We start from the raw sequence: 21,759 nt of genomic DNA, 5'->3' as shown, positions 1-21,759 counted from the left end.
AGCCAGCTGACACTGTTCAGTGGTGGGGAGGTGGGGCAGGAGACAGAGAGCCACATAATTTGAGTAACACAGTTGAGGAAGTGGGCAGCAGTGGTTCGTGATGCTAGTAAGTCGGTGTGTTGGGGGTGGCGCTAGACAGACGAGAGGATGTCTCCACGGAGGTGACGTGGGAGCCAAACAACAGGAAGGGTTTATGAGGGAGACTAGTATCACTCTCCACCTTCTTCCAACCCTCCTCCTGCTGCCGAGAGCCCTGGAGAAGCAGCTAGCACGTGTGCAGCTCCAAGTGTGGTGACATCCAGGTCACAAGTAGACCCGACAGATGACTCTCTGGCCTCTTAAAGGGCTGTTGGAGCTGAGTGTGATGACATAGGCCTGTCATTCCAGCTACTCAGGAGGCTGAGGCAAGAGGATCTTGAGTTCAAGGCTAGCTCAGTGGTAGAGTGCTTACCTAGTATGTGCAGAGGCCCTGGGTTAAATTCCCAGAGCTGCTGGGCATCAGCCTTGGGCTCAGTATGCAGACCCCATGGACAGTCAGTTCCCAGCTTCACGGGGTGTTAACTCCCCCAAGCACAGGGCTGCTCTGTGCAGGCTGAGTGGCTCCTCGGGGGTGGGACTTAAGGGAATCAAGTGGAGATAGCTCTAAGACTTCTGCCTCCTGAGAACTCCTGTCCAGGGAGGTGTCCTTACTACACGGGGTGGGGGTGGGGGCGGCGGGTAGCCGGTAGCTGTGGGAATGGCTAGTATAGGAGTGAAACTGACCTCTCACAGGTGTTGCTCCAACATTCCAGAAACTTTCAGTGCCTCCATGCTACAGATGGAGTAAAAGAGACACGAATGCTTGCCCTAAAGGTTACCAGCTAGAATTTCAGCACAGGGACTTGGCATTAGGGGGTGTTCTCACAATCCCTGGCCTTTAACACCCAATAGCATCTACACAGCCTGTTGCCTAGGGCAACAGGCAAGGCAATGCTTCAGTGTCTGCAGTGGGCCACACACTGCCCCCACAAAAGTTCTTCAAACACCAACCCTTGGTACATGTGCATGTGATGGAATCAGAGTGGGCTGTAATCCAATAACTGGTTTTCTTATAAAAAGAGCAGAGGACACAAGGACACATTAAGGCCTAGTGAAGACAGAAGAGAAACCAAATTGTTGCAGACAACCAGAGATGGAGCAAACGGAAGGAATGTCCTTCCTCTGGAGACTTCACAGGAAATAGAGCTGCCATACTTCAGTCAGCTTTCTCAGTCTCTGAAACAGCAAGCTTTCTTTTTAAGCTACCCAGCTTGGGCTACTTTGTTGCAGTAACACAGGAAACTAATAGAGCACAAATGGAAAAGCATGGGCTGGAGAGATTGCTCATTGGTTAAAGGTACTTGCTTTTTAGGCCTGACAGCCTGGATCTGATTACCCAGGATCCATGTAAATCCCGACTCACAAAGTAAGTGTGTCTGGAGTTCCTTTGCAGTGGTAGGAGGCCCTGACATACCCATACACTCAAGTAAATAAAACAATATTTTTAAAAATTGAAGCTGGACATGATGGTGCATGCTTTTAATCCCGGCACTCAAGATACCAAGGTAGGAGGATTGTATTAAATTGGAGACCAGCCTGAGACTACAGTGAATTCCAGATCAGCCTGGGCTACAGCGAGACCCTACTTTGGGGAAAAACAAAAAGAGGAAGGAAGGGGGGAAGGGAAGAGAAAGAAGGAAGGAAAGAAAAGCTTTGGGAGATGTTGCCAAAGAAAGACCCATCCCCTCCATCTCCATCAGGTCTGAGAGCCAGGCATAGCTCCCATGGAAGCTCCACCACCTTGGTTAATGCCACCCACACCAGTCCATAGGCAGGGCAGATGCAATGATGGAAAGTGGATCTGAAAGTATTAAGAGGAGACACGTGGCCTTGAAAGCACTCAAGTTCTCTTGTAGCTGCTTTTGTTTATAAATCGCGGGGGGAGGGGGTTGGCACTGGACTGACAAAGTATGGCCACTATGGGAAGGCCAGAAATTCTACTTAAGGCACATAGAAAGCTAGATGCCACACACGTCCTCTCACAGCTGGCCATGGGGGCACTTCTGAAGTTTGTAAGCAATCTACATCCTTAACCCTCCACCAGGGTAGGTAGATGGCACACCCTTCTTGGTACTCTTGTCAGCAGCAGTGGGGAGAAGAGCCCATCCCTGCAGCCAGGAGCCTGAGTAATTTCCTCCTCCTTAGAGGCTTCAACTCGGGTAAAGCTGGACCCTTGTCTACGTCACAGAAAATCTTATCAGGACAAGTTGGAGGAAATCAAAGGCAGCAAATGTAGTAGCAGAGATAAAATAGTACACACTTTAGACTTCAGCACAGGCAGAGAAAGAGGGGCTCCCAGAGGGAGAAAAGGGGAAGGGAGAACTTCTTAGGAGACAGACAGTACACATCCAACCAGATGCCCCTTCTCAAGAGTGTGCTTAAGTGTCTTTACAGTGGCTATTTATATGGCCTTGTGGCTTTCCAAGTGACAGTCCTCAAAGGGTGTAATTTTCCAGGGTTTAAGGATGAAAGAAAGCTTACAATTTAAACAGAGTTTAAAACTTAAGCAAAGATACATGAACTGGCTTATTTCTCTTAAAGAATTTTCTATTGTAAATGAAACTAGAAAGTGGTTTTGTGGTTAGCTTTAGGGATGAGAGGAATGCTAATACTGTAAAAGCTCAAGGTTACAAACATTCAGGCCCTAATTAAGCAGAATTCATTTGGGTACTTGTGGTTTATTTTTTAACATGTGTATATGTGTATGGTGTGTGTGCATGCATGTATACATGTTTGTATTGTGTGGGTGGGTACAAGTGGATGTGTGGACCAATACCACCATGGAGGCCAGATATTCCGCCAGGGTGTTCTCACTTTTTTTTATTTTATTTATTTGAGAGCGACAGACACAGAGAGAAAGACAGATAGAGGGAGACAGAGGGAGAATGGGTGCGCCAGGGCTTCCAGCCTCTGCAAACGAACTCCAGACGCGTGCGCCCCCTTGTGCATCTGGCTAACGTGGGACCTGGGGAACCGAGCCTCGAACCGGGGTCCTTAGGCTTCACAGGCAAGCGCTTAACCGCTAAGCCATCTCTCCAGCCCCCTCCACCTTATTCTTTTTTTTTTAAATGTTTTTGTTTTATATTTATTTATTTATTTGAAAGAGATAGACAGAGAAAGAGGCAGAGAGAGACTGAGAGAGAATGGGCGCGCCAGGGCCTCCAGCCACTGTAAACGAACTCCAGACGCGTGCGCCCCCTTGTGCATCTGGCTAACGTGGGACCTGGGGAACCGAGCCTCGAACCGGGGTCCTTAGGCTTCACAGGCAAGCGCTTAACCGCTAAGCCATCTTCCCAGCCCTCCACCTTATTCTTGAAGGCAAGGTTTCTCACTGAATGTAGAGCTCACCTATTCAGCTTGAAAGCCCTAGGGTTTGGAAGTGTGCCCTAAAAGTGCTGAGATTGCCAACACTTTGAAGTTAGGTCCTTACACCTGTGCAACAAGCACTTTACCCACTGAGGCAACATCCCAGCCCTGTTTTTGTTTTTTTTGAGGTAGAATCACACTAGCCCAGGCTCACCTGGAACTCACTCTGTAGTCCCAGGTTAGCCTCGAACTCACAGGCATCCTCCTGCCTCCACCTCCCAAGCGCTGGGATTACAGGCCTGCAGTTATCATACCAGGCTTTCATTTCTGTCTAGCATCGTTTGATTTGTATTTAGGAAAATACACACTAGGTCTGAGGACAATTTTGTCTTATCAGTGGTGTTTAATTTTAACGTCAGCAGGAAAGGCAAACTGTATCCCAGGGTGAGGGGCTTCTTTCCTTCCCGCGTCCCTTTAAGTTTCCCCTTCTGTCCTGCCTCACCCTCAACCCAGGCCCAGGTGCCCTGCAGCTCCACCTGGGTCGGCACAAGCCAAGCTGGGCGAGAGGGCCTGGGAAGCGGGCCGGGCCAGGGAGATCCGAGGACCGAGAGGGAAGGCGATATGCGGCGGCTGCTGCAGGCCAGTCTCCAGCAGTTGCAAGGATGGAGCCGCGCCACATGCCCCGTTAACGGAACCGCGGAGGCAGGCAAATCACGTGCCGCGCCGGCCCCTTTAAGAAGGCGCGTAACTACGCGCGCGCCGCCGGACACGTCACACGCTCTATTTGCGTACGGCTCGCGGGCCGGGGCGCGCCCGCCTCCGCGTCTCAACAGCTTGGGACTGGACGCCGCCCCGCGGCTCCCGAGGCGTAGTTGACTCGCACAGCTGCCAGCCAATCACAGCTGGTCTTGCTCGCGGAGGGCGGCGCCTGGCGGTGCGGCCAATGGTTGATGACTTTGTTGGAGGCCACGGCGGCTCAGAGCCCCGGAGCGAGCGAAGGCACGGGTGCCACTGCCGCAGGAGGCGCGAGGTGCGGGACGTGCGGTGCCGGCGGGTAACGGCGCGGCCGGGGAGGAGGCCGGGTGGGCCGGGGCGGCGGGCCGGCGTCGTGTCGGGGCCGAGCGTGTCGCAGCGGCCCACCGAGGCGGGGCCGCGTTCTGCTCCTCCGGGGCAGCAGGCTGGGCCGCGGGCGGGCGGGCGGCGGCGGCGGCGGTGGCGGCGTCGTCGTCGTCCCCTCCCCTCGTCTCCGCCCGCCCCGCCTCTGGCTGAAGGTCAGCAGCGGCGCTTTGTTCGCGCCGCGGCCTCCGCGCGCACGTGAAGCCGCGTCCCGCGCTCTCCCGCGGCGTCCCGGAGCGGGGAGCCTCCCTGGGCGGGGTTCGCGGAGGAATGGAGCTCGGCTCCCGCACGGACGCCGTGCTTTGCCTCGACTTACCCAGGCGCGAGGGTTCTCGGGCCCTGCGAACCGCCTCTCCGGGGAGAGAATGTGTCTAGGAGGAACCTAGAAGCCCGCCGCGCTGGGTGGGAAAGCCCCCGCCCGACGTTTCCCGCGGTTCGGAGACTCGGGGGCCTCCCTTCCCTCCTCCGCCGAGCCTCCTTCCGCGTCCCGTCCTGATAAGACAGCCCGCGCGGTGTGGGGGCGGGGAGGCCGGCGGCGGCCCGGTGGGGCCGGGGGTCCCTCGCTGGCTGCTCCCGGCTTTGCTAGCATCTCCCGCTACCTTCCCGGAGGGGATCTTTGGGCACACACGCCACGCGTCTGCGCGCTCTCTGGTTCCCGCTCTTAATTTTGCCGCCTTCTAGGAAGCCGAGCAGACGTTGTGAGCCCACCGCGGTGGGAGGAGGAAGACACCGTATATGTGGTGTGATGTGATCGCGGCTGCGGTAGTCACCATGACCCCCGCGTAAACACAGGCGGGTGGAAACTCAACTCCGTTAAAAAATGCCCGTGTGTAGATTTAAGTTCTTAAACCTAAACGTTAAGCGTTTAAGTTACTGCCCTCGTGTGCAAAAGAAGCTGTGTGGTGTGGCGCTCTTTGAAGTTCTTGGGGTGTTATTAACTCAGATTTAATAATTTGAGATGGATGCAACAGGTTGAGGATGGCTTACATGAAATACCTAGGCCCAGAGTTGTTTGCAGAGTTGTCTGTTCCTAATCTGGAAACCCAGCGTCCAGCATAATGATCGAAAAGTTTAGGATTTGGGGGTGCTTTGAGGTTTTTATTTGGAATAGGAATGTTCACAACCTGTATTGTTTTTCCAGTGAATTACCGGGGATATGGTGCCGGAAAGTTTGAACAAGGTGACAGTGTGGGTGATCTTAACTGCTGGGGCTTGATTCTGTGCAGGGAATGAGAAGTTTTAATGAGGACCTATGTTTGCTGTTATTTGCCCTGAGCATAGTAACTAAGCTCCTGCCTTTGTGTTTTGGTCTGGTGAGCTTTTACCACTTCAAAGTTCTGCTATCTGATAGAGAGCTAGGTGTTTCCCTATGCCATTCTTTTTTTTTTTTTTTTGCCTTTATTTGGAGAGACAGAATTGGCCTCATGCCAGTGAAAACGGACTCCAGATACATGTGCCACTTTGTGCATCTGGCTTTACATGGGTACTGGGGAACTGAACCCTGGGCCTTCATGTTTTGTAAGCAAGTGCCTTTGACTGTTGAGACATTTCACCAGCCCCCATAGAATCTTTTGTTAAGAAATTTTATTTATTACACATAGGGTTTCTTGCTGTAAATGCCCTCCCAGCTTTATGTTGGAGGTTGGGGGATTGAGCCCACTCCATAGGCTTTGCACCTTTTAACCACTGAGCCAACTCCCTAGAGCCTTTTTTTTCTCTCAATTTTTATTAACATTTTCCATGATTATAAAAAGTATCCCATGGTAATATCACCCCCCCCCCCACTTTCCCCTTTGAAATTCCATTCTCCATCATATCCCCTCCCCATCTCAATCAGTCTCTCTTTTTATTTTGATGTCGTGGTCTTTTCCTCCTCTTATGATGGTCTTGTGTAGGTAGTGTCAGGCACTATGAGGTCATGGATATCCAGGCCATTTCGTGTCTGGAGGAGCACGTTGTACGGAGTCCTACCCTTCCTTTGGCTCTTACATTCTTTCCGCCACCTCTTTGGCATTAGACCCTGAGCCTTGGAAGTTGTGATCGAAATGTTACTCAGTACTCCAGTCACTTCTTTCCAGCAGTATGATACCTTCTGAGTCCCTAGAATCTTAAGATAAATTCAGACAGGAGTTAAGTTGCTGGAATCGCTACTGTGCAAAAAGCCCAATGAGCTGAGAAAGGAGGGTGGTGATGGGATTTGGGTAAGGTATAAAAATTAGAGATGACTCAGAAACCAGTTACCAGGCCTGGATTCATCTGTCAGGTGGAGTTAGAACTTCCTTGTCTGGGTAGAAAAAAACATGTTCTTTCAGCTTTTGAAAGTAAATTAGTCTTCTAAGATTTAAAAGGAGTGGTGGGAAGATCTCTTCAGTCCCTTATAAAAGACTGATTTTTTTTTTTTAATGAAAAAGACTCAAACAAAACAGGTGTAGGAATTATACAACCTTCCCAAGTTTACTTACAGTCATGTATAACTCTCTTGTGCCTGTGATTTTATGGTCATTTAACACTTGTGTCTCAAGCAACCATTACTACACAATATTCAGATTATTTTTTTCTGGTTGACCAGCATTGTTTTAGGTTACCTACTGTTTTGTATGCCCTTGTGCCATAACATTTAAGTAAATACTTGGCTTTTAAAACGTTGTTGGCTTTAAATCTTGAACAGTTTTTCAAAATGAATATAGAATATTGGAGGAATTGGTCAAAATCATAATAGCTGATTTTACCACTTTCAGCTTTAATAATCTTGATTTCGCAGATTCGGAAAGTTACATCATTGCAGGATGCCCTCAGAAAGTGCAAGACATGATGACATAAATTGGCCATTTAGAGGGGAGAGCTAATCTGTAGGAGGTGGTTTATACTTCCATAGGATGAAGCTCTTCTACTGGTGGGATTGTTCATTGTAGGTCACAGTCTGAATTTGGTTTTGAGTCTTAAATGTTCCTATTAAGATAAGTGTTACCATACAAACCTATAATCCAAATTGTTCCGGAGCTCAAAAATTCAAAGCCAGCCTGAGCAATATAGCAAGATCCCATCCTCAAAAAAAAATTTTTTTTTTTCCTGTTGGCAGACCTTCCATTGTGTGCAGGTTTGTGTTGTACTTCCAAAAAAAAATTTTTTTTAATTAGGGCTTTTTCTTTTTTTGTTTGTTTATTTTTGTTTATTTGAGAGTGACAGAGAGAGAAAGAGGCTGTCAGAGAGAGAGAGAATGGGTGCGCCAGGGCCTCCAGCCACTGCAAATGAACTCCAGCTGCATGTGCCCCCTTGTGCATCTGGCTAACGTGGGTCCTGGGGAATCGAGCCTCTAACTGGGTTCCATAGGCTTCACAGGCAAACGCTTAACCACTATGCCATCTCTCCATCCCTTATTTTATATTTTTGAGGTAGGGTCTCAATCTGGCCCAAACTGATGTAGAATTCACTGTGTAATCTTGGCCTGGAGAGATGGCTTAGTGATTAATGCGCTTGCTTGCAAAGCCGAAGGACCTAGGACCCCGGTTTGAGGCTCAATTCCCCAGGACCCACTTAAGACAGATGCACAAGGGGCGCATGCATCTGGAGTTCCTTTGCAGTGACTGGAGGCCCTGGTGCACCCTCTCTTCCTCTCTACCTGTCTATTTCTGTATCTCATTCCCAAATAAATAAATAAAAATAAAATATTTAAGAAATATTTTTTGTTTTGAAAGAAAAATACCTTGTGGATGAGAGTGATTTAAATTTTTGAAGGCCTAAGGACAATCAGCTGTGTTAAACAGGTGCAGGGCCTTTGCTGCTAGGATCCAGTCCCCCAGTGATGACCTATACCTGAGCATTGAGGTAGTCTGGGCTTACTAGGCAGAGGGCTTTTCTGTTTGTTTTTTTCAAGGTAGGGTTTTACTATAGCCCAGGCTGACCTGGAATTCACTGTCAACTCAAGCTGGCCTCGAACTCACGGAGATCCTCTGGAGTGCTAGGATTAAATGTGTGCAACACCACACCCAGCAGAGTGCTTGCTTTCTTGTTTGTTTAGAAGAAAGTGTAATTCTAGGGCTGGAGAGATGGCTTAGTGGTTAAGGCATTTGCCTGTGAAGCCAAAGGTCCCAGGTTCAATTTCCAGGACCCACATAAGTCAGATGCACAAAGGACACGTGCATCTAGAGTACATTTGCAGTGGCAAGAGGTCCTAGTGTGCCCATTCTGTCTCTGCTTGCAAATAAATAACATTGAGAAAAAAGAAAGTGTAATTCCAGCACTTGGGAGAAAGAAGCAGGGAAATTGAAGGCTACAACATTCAGGCCATCTAGTGTAAGATTTTGCCTCAGAAAAAGCTACTGAAGCAGGGAAGGGGATGGTTGTGTCAGGAATCCAGAGGTGAAACCGTGGTGGTTGTGGCTGAACTGTAGGAACCCCCTCCCCTCTCCCACCTCCTTTGCATGTGCCTCTATTAACAGATTGGAGACGCCCTGAACAACAGTGGAGAGATGTCTAAGCATGTGCAGTTAGTAATTGGAAGGCCTTTAATGACGGTAGACAATGGAGTTTGAGTTGGTTAGGACATTTTGAAGAAATAGCTTGTGGTGGTGTATAGATTGGTTGTCATCTGGCCCTCATTGGGTTTCTACTCTGCCTGCTGAGGAAGCTGGGTTGTTTTCCTGGCTGCTATTGATTTTTATATTCTGAGTTTTAAAAAATATTTTATTTATTTGACAGAGAGAGAGAGAGAATGGGTGTGCCGGGGCCTCCAGCCACTGCAAATGAACTCCAGATGCATGTGCCCCCTTGTGCATCTGGCTGACGTGGGTCCTTTGGCTTTGTGCACAAACACCTTAACCACTAAGCCATCCCTCCAGCCCTGAGTTTTATTTTTTAAATTTTTTAAAAAATTTATTTGAGGGCTGGAGAGATGGCTTAGCGGTTCAGCGCTTGCCTGTGAAGCCTAAGGACCCCGGTTCGAGGCTTGGTTCCCCACGTTAGCCAGATGCACAAGGGGGCGCACGCATCTGGAGTTCGTTTGCAGAGGCTAGAAGCCCTGGCACGCCCATTCTCTCTCTCTCCCTCTATCTGTCTTTCTCTCTGTGTCTGTCGCTCTCAAATAAATAATAAATTAAAAAATTTAAAAAAAGAGTTATAAAAAATTTATTTGAGAGAGAGAAGCAGATAGAGAAAGAGGGAGAGGAAGAGAGATGAGGAGAGAAAAATGGGCACACCAAGGCCTCTAGCCACTGCAGATGAACCACAGACACCTGCCTCACCTTGTGTTTCTGGCTTATGTGGGATCTGGAGACTTGAATGTGGGTCCTTAGGCTTCACAGGCAAGTGCCTTAACCACTAGATAATCTCTCCAGCCCTGCATTCTGAGTTTAGAATAACAGAAAGTGTTTTTTTTTGTTTTTTTTTTTTTTTGTAGTATGAAGACTAGAAAAGCTCACTTTGTGAACTTTACTTTCTAACCCTTGAAAGCATCTGTGTTGCTCTAAATTCCCTTGTCCTCTGTGTTAAGCTCACTCTGTCAGCTTTTACAACAAAATTTGCTTCCATCCCATGTCTGGGAGGGAAGCCAACTCAAAACCAGGTGAGGGCTGGAGAGATGGCTCAGTGGTTATAGGCACTTGCTTGCCAAGCCTGGTGGCCCAGGTTTGATTCTTCAGTACCCATGTGAAGCCAGATGCACAGAATGGTGCATACATCTGAAGTTCCTTTGCAGCGGCAGGAGGCCTTGGTGCTTTTGTTCCCTCTCATTCTCTGCAAATAAATATTTAAAAAACAACAAAAGTGATGTGTCTTCTCTTTAATAGTTGATGGTGGAAAGATCAGCTCTGAGCTTTGTGTCATAGTTAACAGTAGTACTCATGTACTCAGTTACTGCAGTGGCTTTCTGTTCTTTGTGTGACCTTATTGCAGGAGGGCTAGCACAGTTCTCAGGTCTGGGGCCTCCCAGTGACTAAAAGAAACAGTAGCCTTGGCCTCCTATCTGCATTGGGAGCAGACAAGCAAGTGGATCAGTATAGATGCTCTCGGGAAAGAAAGGCACTAGAGTTTTGGGATGTTGTAATTTGAGATTGTGTGGGGAAGGAAGTGCCCTACAAGGTGACAAGATATTAAGTAAGGAAACATTCACTTTGTTCATATTCTTAAGACAGAATTTCTAAGAAGAATAGAGGGAGGAGGGAGGTAACAGTGTAGCACAGAAGACAACGTTGCCTCTAGTCCCAGAGGGGTGTTTTAGTTTAAGGAAAGAATGTTGTTTTTGCTTTCTTCCTGTAGCATAGTGGGTTGGACTCCAGCAAGTCGAGAGAGATGGCCCAGTCATTTATTTGGCGGTGGTTATTTCAGTAGATCTTGCTAGCAAGCATGCACACGCCTTTAATCCCAGCACTCAGGAGGCAGAGGTAGGAGGATTGCCTAGAGTTCCAGGCTACCCTGAGACTAGATAGTGAATTCCAGGTCATCCTGAACTAGAGTGAGACCCTACCTTGAAAAAACCAGAAAGAAAGAAAAAAACTTAAAGCTTTATCCTGTGTCTTGAGAAACTGCTTAGGAAGGCCAAGGTATGCACAGAATTCCTGGCTCCTTGTTTGATGTCAAGTCCTGTGCTGGGCCCTGGACTGCTGAATCCAGCTAGTAGACAGAGTCCTGCCCTCATGGAACTTGCTCTTCAGTGGGGTGACAATGTGTTATTTATTCATTGTTTTTAGATGTGAGCACACAGGACAGTCCTGACCCCTGTATCACTTAGCACCTGCAATTGCCAGTTTTTATCTCACATGTATATGTGGTTTTAAAAAACATGTATTTAGAGCTGGAGGGATGGCTTAGTGGTTAAGGTGCTTGCCTGCAAAGCCAAAAGACCGAGGATCAATTCCCCAGGACCCATGTTAGCCAGATGCACAAGGGGGTGCATGCATCTGGAGTTTATTTGCAGTGGCTGGCAGCCCATTCTCTCTCTCTATCTCTGTCAAATAAATTAATAAATTAAAATAAAATATTTAAAATGTATTTTGCCAGATAAACTAGAAGTTGCATGGTGGGGTTATTTTGTTTTGGCTTCTAGCACTAAATATTTACTGTGTTTAGGAAGTTAAGGGGACAAAAATCAGGGTAATGGCAGGGTCATACTGTGTCTGCAACTTGCATGTGGGGAACTTTTCCTTGCTTCTTCCAGCATCTATTGATGGACATGGATCCTTAGTACCTCTTAGCCTGCAGCTCCATTACATTGGTCTCTGTTACTGTGTGGTATTCTCCCTCTGAATTTTTTGCTTGTTTTTGTTTATTTGCAAACAGGGAGAGGTGTCGTACACCAGGGCCTCCAGCCACTGTAAATGAACTCCAGACACAAGCACCGATTACGTCTGCCTTTGTGTGGGTACTGGGGAATTGAACCCAGTTGTTAGGCTTTGCAGACAAGTGCCTTAACCCCTGAGCCATCTCTCCAGCTTCACTCTTTTTATTTTTTTTTAATTTTTATTTAGTTATTCACTTATTTGCAAGCAGAGATAGAAAAGGCACAGGCAGAGAGAGAAAAGGTGTGCTAGAGCCTCTAGTTGCTGCACATGATCTGATGCATGTTGCACTTCGTGCATCTGGCGTTATGTGGGTACTGGCGAATTGAACTTGGGTTATTAGACTTCTTAGGCAAGCACCTTAGCTGTTAAGCCTTCTCTCCAGCCCCTGTTTTTATTTATTTATTTATTAACATTTATATTTATTTGACAGAGAAAGGGGGAAAGAGAGAGAATGGGTACACCAGGGCCTCCAACCATTGCAAACAAACTCCAGACGCATGCGCCCCCTTGTGCATCTGGCTAATGTGGATCCTGGGGAATCCAACCTGGGTCCTTTGGCTTTGCACGCAAATGCCTTAATTGCTAAGCCATCCCTCCAGCTCTTTTTTTTTAAAAAATTATTATTTTGAGGCAGGGGCAGGGTCTTACTGTAGTCCAGGCCGACTGGGAACTCAAATTTAGAGTTTTGTATTTGAGGTTCATGACATGTTTTGAAGTGAGCATAGATTGTGGAATGACTGAGTTAAGCTAATTGGCCTAAGCATTGCCTGATACTGTTTTAAGTGGTGAGGACATGAACTGACTGGCGAATTTCACATGCGCAAAACCTCAAGTGGAGATAGTTGTAGGTCGAGCTGTTGATGCCTTACCGTTGAGATGGGTACTTTGCTGCCCACGCTGCCCTCAAATGCACTATCTAGCTGAGGGTGAAGAACTTCTGAACTCATACTCCTGCTCCATTTCCCAGGTGCCAGGACTACAGGTGTATGCTACAATGGCTGGCTCTTGATGTTTTTTCAAAGTGGTCTTCTTACTTCTAACAGGACTTAGTACCGTGCTTCATTCATAAAACCAACATTAAACATAGTCATTCCAACATTTGAAACTGTTGTTTCTTTTTCACAAACCTGAAAATGTGATAGTTCTTTATGACTTTCACTGTTCGGTAAACAGAGTACTTAACTTGTGCTGAATGAATCTCTAGCTCATCTATAGTATCTCATCCCTACACTATTTGATTTATGAAGGGAGCCATATTTAGCTTGATTTGATGGATTCATAACCAAGCTGCAGGCAATTCTGCATGAATACTATAGTCATAAGAGTTGATGCACTTACGGGCCTTTGTGGGTGAGATTCTTAGTCTTAACTGCCCCTCAGGTGGGTGCTGCTTCCAGTTTACAGACCACAGGACTGAGGTGCTATACAGAGGACGGCAGTATAGGTAGGATTGTTTGGGGAGTAGGGGAGGATCAGGGCAGCAGACCAGTTCAAAACCTAGGCGTGGAGTTCTGGATTGGTTTTTACTACTTGAATTTCTTTTTTATTTATTTATTTGAGAGCGACAGACACAGAGAGAAAGACAGATAGAGGGAGAGAGAGAGAGAATGGGCGCGCCAGGGCTTCCAGCCCTCTGCAAACAAACTCCAGATGCGTGCGCCCCCTTGTGCATCTGGCTAACGTGGGACCTGGGGAACCGAGCCTCAAACTGGGGTCCTTAGGCTTCACAGGCAAGCGCTGAACCGCTAAGCCATCTCTCCAGCCCTACTTGAATTTCTTATTGTTTAGATTCATTCACTAATTTTCTATGTGTTTTTAAATGTTTTATATATTTGTTTGTAATGGAAGTGAGAGAATGAGAATGAATGGGTGCACCAGGGCCTCTAGCCACTGCGCACGAACTCCAAAAACCACCACTGTGCACATCTGGCTTTACATACATACTTGGGGAATAGAACCCAGGTTTGTTAGGAATTGCAGGCAAGTGCCTCAACTACTGAGCCATCTCTCCAGTGCACCCCCTTCCCCGCCTTTTTTTTTTTTTAAAGGTAGGATCACTCTAGCCAGGCTGACCTGGAATTCACTTCAATTCTCAGGGTAGCCTTGAACTCACAGCAATCCTAGCAATCCTAATGTTGGAATTAAAGGCGTGCACCACCATGGCTGACTTGTTTTTCTATTCTTTCTTATTTATTTATTGGTTTTTCCAAATAGTGTCTCACTCTAGCCCAGGCTAACTTGGAACTCTCCATGTAGTCTCAGGGTGGCCTCAAACTCCTAGTGATCCTCCTGCCTCTGCCTCCAAGTGCTGCCATTAATTATGTGCACCACCATGCCTGGCTATTTTTCTATTCTTTTTTTGTTTGTTTGTTTGTTTGGTTGATTGGTTGGTTGGCTGGTTTTTGTAGGTAGGGTCTCACTCTAGCCCAGGCTGACCTGGAATGCACTATGAAGTCTCAGGGTAGCCTCGAACTCATGGCAGCCCTTCTACCTCTGCCTCCTGAGTGCTGGGATTAAAGGCATGCGCCACCATGCCCGGCTTGTTTTTCTATTCTTGATGTACTTGTGTTTTTTGTTTTGAGGAAGAATAGTTTCAGATCTTAACCACCTGTCATCACATCACCAAGTATAGTATTAGACAGCATATACCTCACATAGATAGAATCAAGTGAATCATTTATCAGGGGAGCGTGGGAAGTTGGAACAGGTGTTAATCCACAGAGAGGCACACCTCATTTGGCCTGTGTCTAAAGTACCTTGTGTGTACATTCGTCATTGTGTGGGTAAGAATGGCAGGGTTTTGGTCTACAGGGAGTGGGTTTGGATTCTGTAGAAGGCATTGGAGACTATTGAAGGGTTGTTTGGAGTTGAGGCAGGATTTGGGAAACTGCCATAGTGGTGGTACTGTGGTGTGGGCATGGTCACCTGTGGTATCATTTGTCGCCTTTTTTTTTTTTTTTCCCATAAAGTAACTTCGTTTTTTCAGAACAGTTAATAGCAATACATTTTTGCACATTTTAAAATATTTATTTATTTATGAGACAGAGAATGTGTGCACCGGGCCTTCTAGCCACTGCAGACGAACACCAGATACATGTGGGGCCCCCCCTTGTGCCTCTGGCTTTACTTGGGTACAGGAGAATGCCAACCTGTATACTTTGGCTTTGCAGGCAAGCACCTTAGCTGCTAAGCCATCTCTCCAGCTCCATTTTGCACATTTTTCTTCTGAAACAATAAAAACCTAGTAAGAGGGCTGGAGAGATAAGAAAATGGAGTTTAGTTAAATAGCAAACAGTTCTAAGTCACAAATTTTGAAAACTATTTTACATGAGTACTAGTTTCTTAAGTTTTTCCAGACCTTTGTGGATGAGTGGTTGAGATTTTGTGTGGTCACTAGGAACAAAATAGTAAAATCAGCTAGACAGTTCTCTGAGAGGCACTCTTGTTTTGTTTTGTTTTGTTTTGTTTTGTTTTGTTTTGTTTTGTTTTGTTTTGTAGGTAGGGTCTTGGTCTAACCCACGCTGACCTGGAATTGACTATGTAGTCTCAGGCTGGCCTGGAACTCAGAGCTATCCTCCTACCTCTGCATCCCATGTGCTGAGATTCAAGATATGTGCCACCACACCCACCTTTATTTTTATTTTTATTTATTTATTTATTTTTTGGTGTTTTGAGGTAGGGTTTCACTGTATCCCAGGCTGACCTGGAATTCACTATGTAGTCTGAGTGGCCTGGAACTCATGTTGATGCTCCTATTTCTGCCTCCCAAGTACATGGATTAAAGACATGGACCACCACTCCCAGCGCATCACACCCACCTTTAAAATACCCATTTGCAAGCAGAGGGAGAGAGAGGCAGAAAAGAGACAGAATGGGCATGCCATGGCCTCCAGCCACTGCAAACGAACTCCAGATGCATGTACCATCATGTGCATCTGTCTTTATGTAAATACTGGGGCATCAAACCTGGGTGGTTAGACTTTAAGTGCCTTAACTGCTGGGCCATCTCTCCAGCCCTCAGTCGATTGTTTTTGCTATGGGTTCTGGGCACTTAATGTCAGTAAGAACGCTCAGTTGGTAGAGTGCTTGCCTAAGCATACATGAAGCCCTGGGTTCCATCTTCCAGCCTGCAAAGACCAGGCATGAAATTATCCCAGCACTTGGGAGGTGGAGACAGGAGGGTAAAATGTACAGATAATGAAATGTAGATATTGAGCGTGTACCTCAGTGAGTTTTGGCAAATATTTGTGCCTGAATAGCCACAGGCAAGACCTAGGATATCTCCTCAGCCTGCTGGTCCCTCTACTGCCACTTGTAGTATATCTGTTGATATTTAAACATTAGACACGTGTTTTTGTGAGTATGACTTTTATTTTTAACTCTTTCTTTTGTAGGGATAAAAGCGTTCAGATGGCAGATAACAGGTAAGTAGAAATAGATTTTGTTTGTTGGAGCTGGTTTATTACTTTTTGAAGGCAGGGTCTTATTCTAGCCTTGCTGGCCTCAAAACTCACAGGATTCCTCCTACCTCAGCCTCTCAAGATTAAAGGCATGCACCACCATGCCCAGCTTGAATTTTTAATTCCAGAACATTTCCTCCTTTGTATCTGAACTAGTAAAAGAAATGGCTGTCAGACATGAACTGAATTGTAGATACTAAACCTGGAGATCTAACTTTTTAGGTGGCATATAAAAGAATAAGAGCCATTATGACTTTTGGAGGGGTCTGTTGAGGTAGGCTCTCGCTCTAATCCAGGCTGATCTAGAATTCACTATGGAGTCTCAGGCTGGCCTCCAATTTACAGCAGTCCTCCTACCTCAGCCTCCTGAGTGCTGAAGATAAAGTTGTGTGCCACCTCACGAGCCATTATGACATTTTCATACATTAATATCATGTACTTTGCTCATATTTGCCTCCCTTGTCCTCCTCCTGGCCCTTCCTTTCCCAGATAAGTCCCCCTTTTCTGCTTTCATGAATTTAGATATTGTGTATCTTTATCTTTCATGAGGATGTTATGTATAAGCATCTGAAAGCTGTTCAGAGCCTTATGGCCATTGTATTTTGTGGGCATGAGCTGCAGACTAAACAGTAGCTTGGTTTGATTTGGGTGCTAGCAGCAGATTTGTAGAAAAGAGATTGTAAAAATAAAAATCATTCTGGGTGTGATGGCACAAGCTTATAATCCCAGTACATAGGAGTTTGAGGCAAGAGGAGATAACTGTCTTTTTCTTTTCTTTTATTTATTTTTTAATTTTTTGGTTTTTCAAGGTAGGCCCAGGCTAACCTGGAATTCACTATGTAGTCTCAGGGTGGCCTTGAACTCACGGTGATCCTCCTACCTCTTCTCCCAAGTGCTGGAATTAAAGTCTTGTGCCACCATGCCTGGCTGAGGTGTCTGTTTTATTAGTGTTTTCTTCTACTTAAACCTGAAGTTTTACTATGTTGGAGAGAAAAGAAAAATACATTTGGCTGTTTATCTTTAGAACTTATTTCATAGTAATACTCTAAACCTGTTTTAGTTTTTCAGATGGGGTTCCTGCAGATTCCATGGAAGCTGCTAAAAATGCAAGTAACACAGGTCAGTCCACTGGATTAAACAGGGCTACAAGTCTCTCCTTGTCTGGAACTGTTGATCATAAACTACTACTACCAGTCAGGAATTATTCCCTTCAGAGATTTGAGTACTGTTAGAGGAGTTAGATGAAAATTTAGTTTTATTCTTAGAATTAGAAATTCCAGCTCTATAGAAGAGAATAACATGGTCCCCTCTGGCACCAGACTTAGCCTGGGCTTCACAGATAGTGACCAGACTTCCATCTACGCTCTGATTCCCTTCCCGTTTTGTAGCAAAATTCAGCTGTGTCATTGTACTCATAAATTCATATGTGTGATACTTTTGCCCATCAAGAAATCTGTCTTAGCTAGACGTGGTGGTGCATAATGTAATGCTAGCACTCAGGAGGCTGAGCAGGAGGATCTTGAGTTCCAGGCCAGCGTGGGCTACATAGAACCAGTCAAAATCAGGAGGGAAATTGTTTGATTAATGGTTGTCCATGAGCAAGGTATTGCTCTACTCCACCAGCTAAGTGAAGGACAGATCTTACTTTCTTTGTATCTCCTTTGTTAAGTCTAGCACAGAGGCATGTGAGCTGTGAGGGAGCGAGATGGTCTAGGAGATGGGCTTGGGAGAAGGGCCATCTCTAAGCAGAGGAGCCATGAAACTGGTGCAGACAACAAGCTAAGGATAGGTGTTTGTTTGTTTGTTTTTTGTTTTTATTTATTTATTTAAGAGCAACAGACAGAGAGAGAAAGAGGCAGAGAGATAGAGAATGGGCGTGCCAGGGCCTCCAGCCACAGCAAATGAACTCCAGATGCATGCACCCCCTTGTGCATTTGGCTGACGTGGATCCTGGGGAATCGAGCCTCGAACTGGGGTCCTTAGGCTTCACAGGCAAGCGCTTAACCGCTAAGCCATCTCCCCAGCCCTAAGGATAGGTTTTTGAACTGAGGAGTAATGGCACAAGTGAGTGGAGGCTGTTTCACTTTGAGAGGCTGAGCTGAACTCTTCTCTCTCTCTCCCTACTTAAGTTAGTAGTTATTCCTATCCTCAGGCTGTAGGTTAGAGTTTAGATAGCTACAGGTGTGAACCAAGAATCCAGGAATCCCAACCACCCATTCAACAAAAAGTAATGAATACTTCTCAGGTCATTTTGTTCTCAAAACAAGTACTTTGCTATATTTAGAAATTGGTAGCTGGGCAAAGCCAAGTAGATATACATATTGGTAATTTTTAAATTTTCTCTTTGACCTGTGTAATTTATTTTGATCACATTCACTCACAGCCCCTTTCTGTCATTACCTTCCCTTATCCCTCCTGTAAATCATTTTTTCCAAACTTGACCCTTTCCTACGTCTGTGTTTTTTGTTTGGTTGGTTGGTTTTGGTTTTCCGCGGTAGGGTCTGACTCCAGCTCAGGCTGACCTGGAATTCACTATGTAGTCTCAGGGTGGCCTTGAACTCGCGGAACTCCTCCTACCTCTGCCTCCCGAGTGCTAGGATTAAAGGCATGTGCCACCATGCCCGGCCTTCTGTGCTCTTTTTTGGTGCACACTGACTTGAATTGGAGTTGCTTGCATGAGCATGAAAGGGGCCATATTTAGGGCTGGAGAGATGGCTTAGTGGTGAGACGTTTGCCTGCAAAGCTAAAGGATCCTGGTTCGATTCTCCAGGACCCATGTAAGCCTGATGCACAAGGGGGCACATGCATCTGGTGTTCATTTGCAGTGGCTGGGGGCCATGGCATGCCCAAATTCCCCCTCCCCCCCCCCGCCTTTCTCAGTCTCAAATAAATAAATGAAATACGTTTTAGGAAAAAAAGAGGGGGGGATAATTATTGATTCACAGGCTACACCACCGAAAAATACTACTCCTTCCCCTGGCAGCTAATTTCCCTTTTTCTCTTTTCTCCTTTCCTTCTTTCCTCTCTCCCTTCTTCCCCTCCTTTCTCCTTCCCCTCCCCTCCCCTTCTTTTATACCCTTTTGTGCTAGGAATGGTCCTAAGGCCTCACACATGCTGGGCAAGTGTTCTACCTCTGAGATCTACCACATCCCCAGCCCTCTTTTTACTGCTTACTTTTGGCATAGGGTCTCATTAAAGTGCCTAGCCAGGCCTTGACTTGGTATTCTACCTCAGCCTCCTGAGTAACTGGGATGGCAGGCCTGCTCCACCAGACCTAGCTCCATGTTGATAACTTTAGTTTGTGTTCTTGGCTGCACCTTAGTGGGCATACTTTAAGTAATTCTGGTCTTGTTTCCAACTCTTAATAGAAAAGCTCACAGATCAGGTGATGCAGAATCCACAAGTTCTGGCAGCCTTACAGGAACGACTGGACACTGTCTCTCACACTCCTTCCAGCTACATTGAAACGTGAGTATGCTTGCCAGTGTGATGTGTGCCACATCAGGCAACACAATAAAGAAACTGGTTTCTTTGTGACTGGGTAGGAATGAATATAATTCTCAGTCTTCAGATAGTGCCTCAGACTAGAACCTGAGTATTGCTGCCCTGTGCCTGGGCACAGAGGCTGCCTGGCTGGAGGTGGGAGTGTGGAGGAGCAGCTCAGTTTGTCTGCTAAGCAAGTGCACAGTGCTATTTTGTGGTTGGTTAGAGAACTTCGTAGATCATTAGCCAGCATTGGCAGGGCAAGAGTTGACAGCAGGCAGAATGCTATCTGGCTCCTAAATTAGTTAAGGCGGCTTCTCCCTGGCTCACCTGAAGAAGCCTGCAACACCAACACTTCTGCGTTTTCCAGGAGGTCTGTGTCCTAGCTGTATTGTATATAACACAGAGGAGATACCCATTCTGGGATAGAGTTCCTTAAGGTCTGCCAGTCTTCCTTCTGGAAGGAATGATCATTTAGGGCTTCCATATATAGTCAATCAGGGGATACTGGACATTTGTTCTGCCACTTCATGGATTCTCTGGATAAGGTTTGGTGTGTGTGTGTGAGTACGCTTGCTTGCTTGCTTTCTCCCTTCTTCTCTTCTTCCCCCTGCCCCCAATCTGTGTGCAGAGTTGAACCACCACCTCATGCATGCAAGTCAAGATTTTGCAAAAGGTTATAGGTTGTGTAGTGATACTGAGTAGGGGTGGAGAAAATGTTTTCTGGTGTAGGGGCTTTAGAAACTGGGCAGACAGGATACCTAGTATTTGTTCACTGAGAGGGGTGAGAGGATTGTTTGGTACATAGCCTTGGTTCCACATTGGCCTTCCTGCATGGGGATAAGTAAAGTGCTTGTGCTGGAGCTGGCCTCCTGCTTGGATTCAGCCACTCTGAACATGTGTTTACTCCATGAGTATTGGTTTGGATCTGTGATGAGACATAGGTGTCTGCTCTTCTTTCCCCATGGTTGTGACCATGGTTTTATTGTAAACAATTTTTAGGAGTTAAAATTTTTTCTTAAGGTTAGGCATGGTGGCCCACACCTTTATCCTCAGCACTTGAGAGGCTGAGTAGGAGGATTACCATGACTTCAAGGCCAATCTGGTGTTACCGAGTGAGTTCCAGGTCAGCCTGGGCTAGAGTGCGACCCTGCCTTAAAAATAAACTGAATAAATAAATAATTTTTTTAAGGTAAAGTCTTACTCTAGCCCAGGCTGACCTGGAATTCACTCTAGTCTCAGGGTGGCATCGAGCTCATGACAGTCTTCTTATCTCTGCTTCGTGAGTGCTGGGATTAAAGTATGGAACAGAATGGAAGAGTAAAGAAACTTAGTTGATCTGACTAGAAGGGAAACTTCCCATGTGGGTGTGTTTATGTGAGGACTTCATGTGGCAACTAGGTAGTCCTGGATAGTCAGGATTATGGACTTGGACATGTTTGAGTCCGGATGAGCTTGTTGAGACAGGATCTCCTTGTAGCCAAGATTGGATTTGAACACCTGACCCTTCTTCCTTCATATCCTAAGTGCTGCAATTTCAGGTGTATGGTACAATACCTGGCTCTTATTTATTTTTATTTTGTGGTGCTGGGAATTGACCCAAAAGCCATAGTGTATGCCCTCTCACAGTGACTTGAATTCTAGCACACAAACCCTTTGGTTTTCATATTTTTTGTGGGCAGAGGGAGGATACAGGGTCTCAGTCAGGCTTGCTTAAAATTGACTGTGTAGCTTAGCCTGGCCTTGCACTCTGGGCAGTCCTCCTGCCTCACCTTCAATGCAGTAGCATTACAGGAGGGCATCACCTTACTTAGATTCCTTTGATCTATTTTTTTAAATTTATTTTTATTTATTTATTTGAGACCGACAGACAGAGGCGGGGGTGGGGGAGAGAAAATGGACATGCCAGGGCCTCCAGCCACTGCAAATGAACTCCAGACGCATGCGCCTCCTTGTGCATCTGGTTTATGTGGAAGCTGGGGAATTGAGCCTCGAACCAGGGTCCTTAGGCTTCACAGGCAAGTGCTTAACCACTAAGCCAT

General features: G+C 46.4%; 1 protein-coding gene across 5 annotated transcripts in view; it reads left to right on the top strand.

The window, feature by feature from the left end:
• Positions 1-4,335: 4,335 nt before the first annotated feature.
• The window catches only part of Nap1l4 (nucleosome assembly protein 1 like 4), a 44,356-nt gene continuing 26,932 nt past the window's right edge, over positions 4,336-21,759 (top strand). The window contains exons 1-4 of one of the 5 annotated variants that reach the window (XM_045157540.1): positions 4,336-4,414; positions 16,169-16,198; positions 17,295-17,353; positions 19,603-19,702. In XM_045157540.1, coding sequence (XP_045013475.1) covers positions 16,185-16,198; positions 17,295-17,353; positions 19,603-19,702 — 173 coding nt within the window. In that variant the 5' untranslated portion in view covers positions 4,336-4,414; positions 16,169-16,184. The other 4 variants (XM_004654229.2, XM_045157543.1, XM_045157556.1 and 1 more) reach the window with 4 other exon arrangements.

Source organism: Jaculus jaculus, chromosome 1 (assembly GCF_020740685.1).
Source record: "Jaculus jaculus isolate mJacJac1 chromosome 1, mJacJac1.mat.Y.cur, whole genome shotgun sequence".
Classification (NCBI taxonomy): domain Eukaryota; kingdom Metazoa; phylum Chordata; class Mammalia; order Rodentia; family Dipodidae; genus Jaculus; species Jaculus jaculus.
The sequence above is the reverse complement of the archived record's forward strand: the minus strand, read 5'-3'. Positions and strand labels throughout refer to the sequence as shown.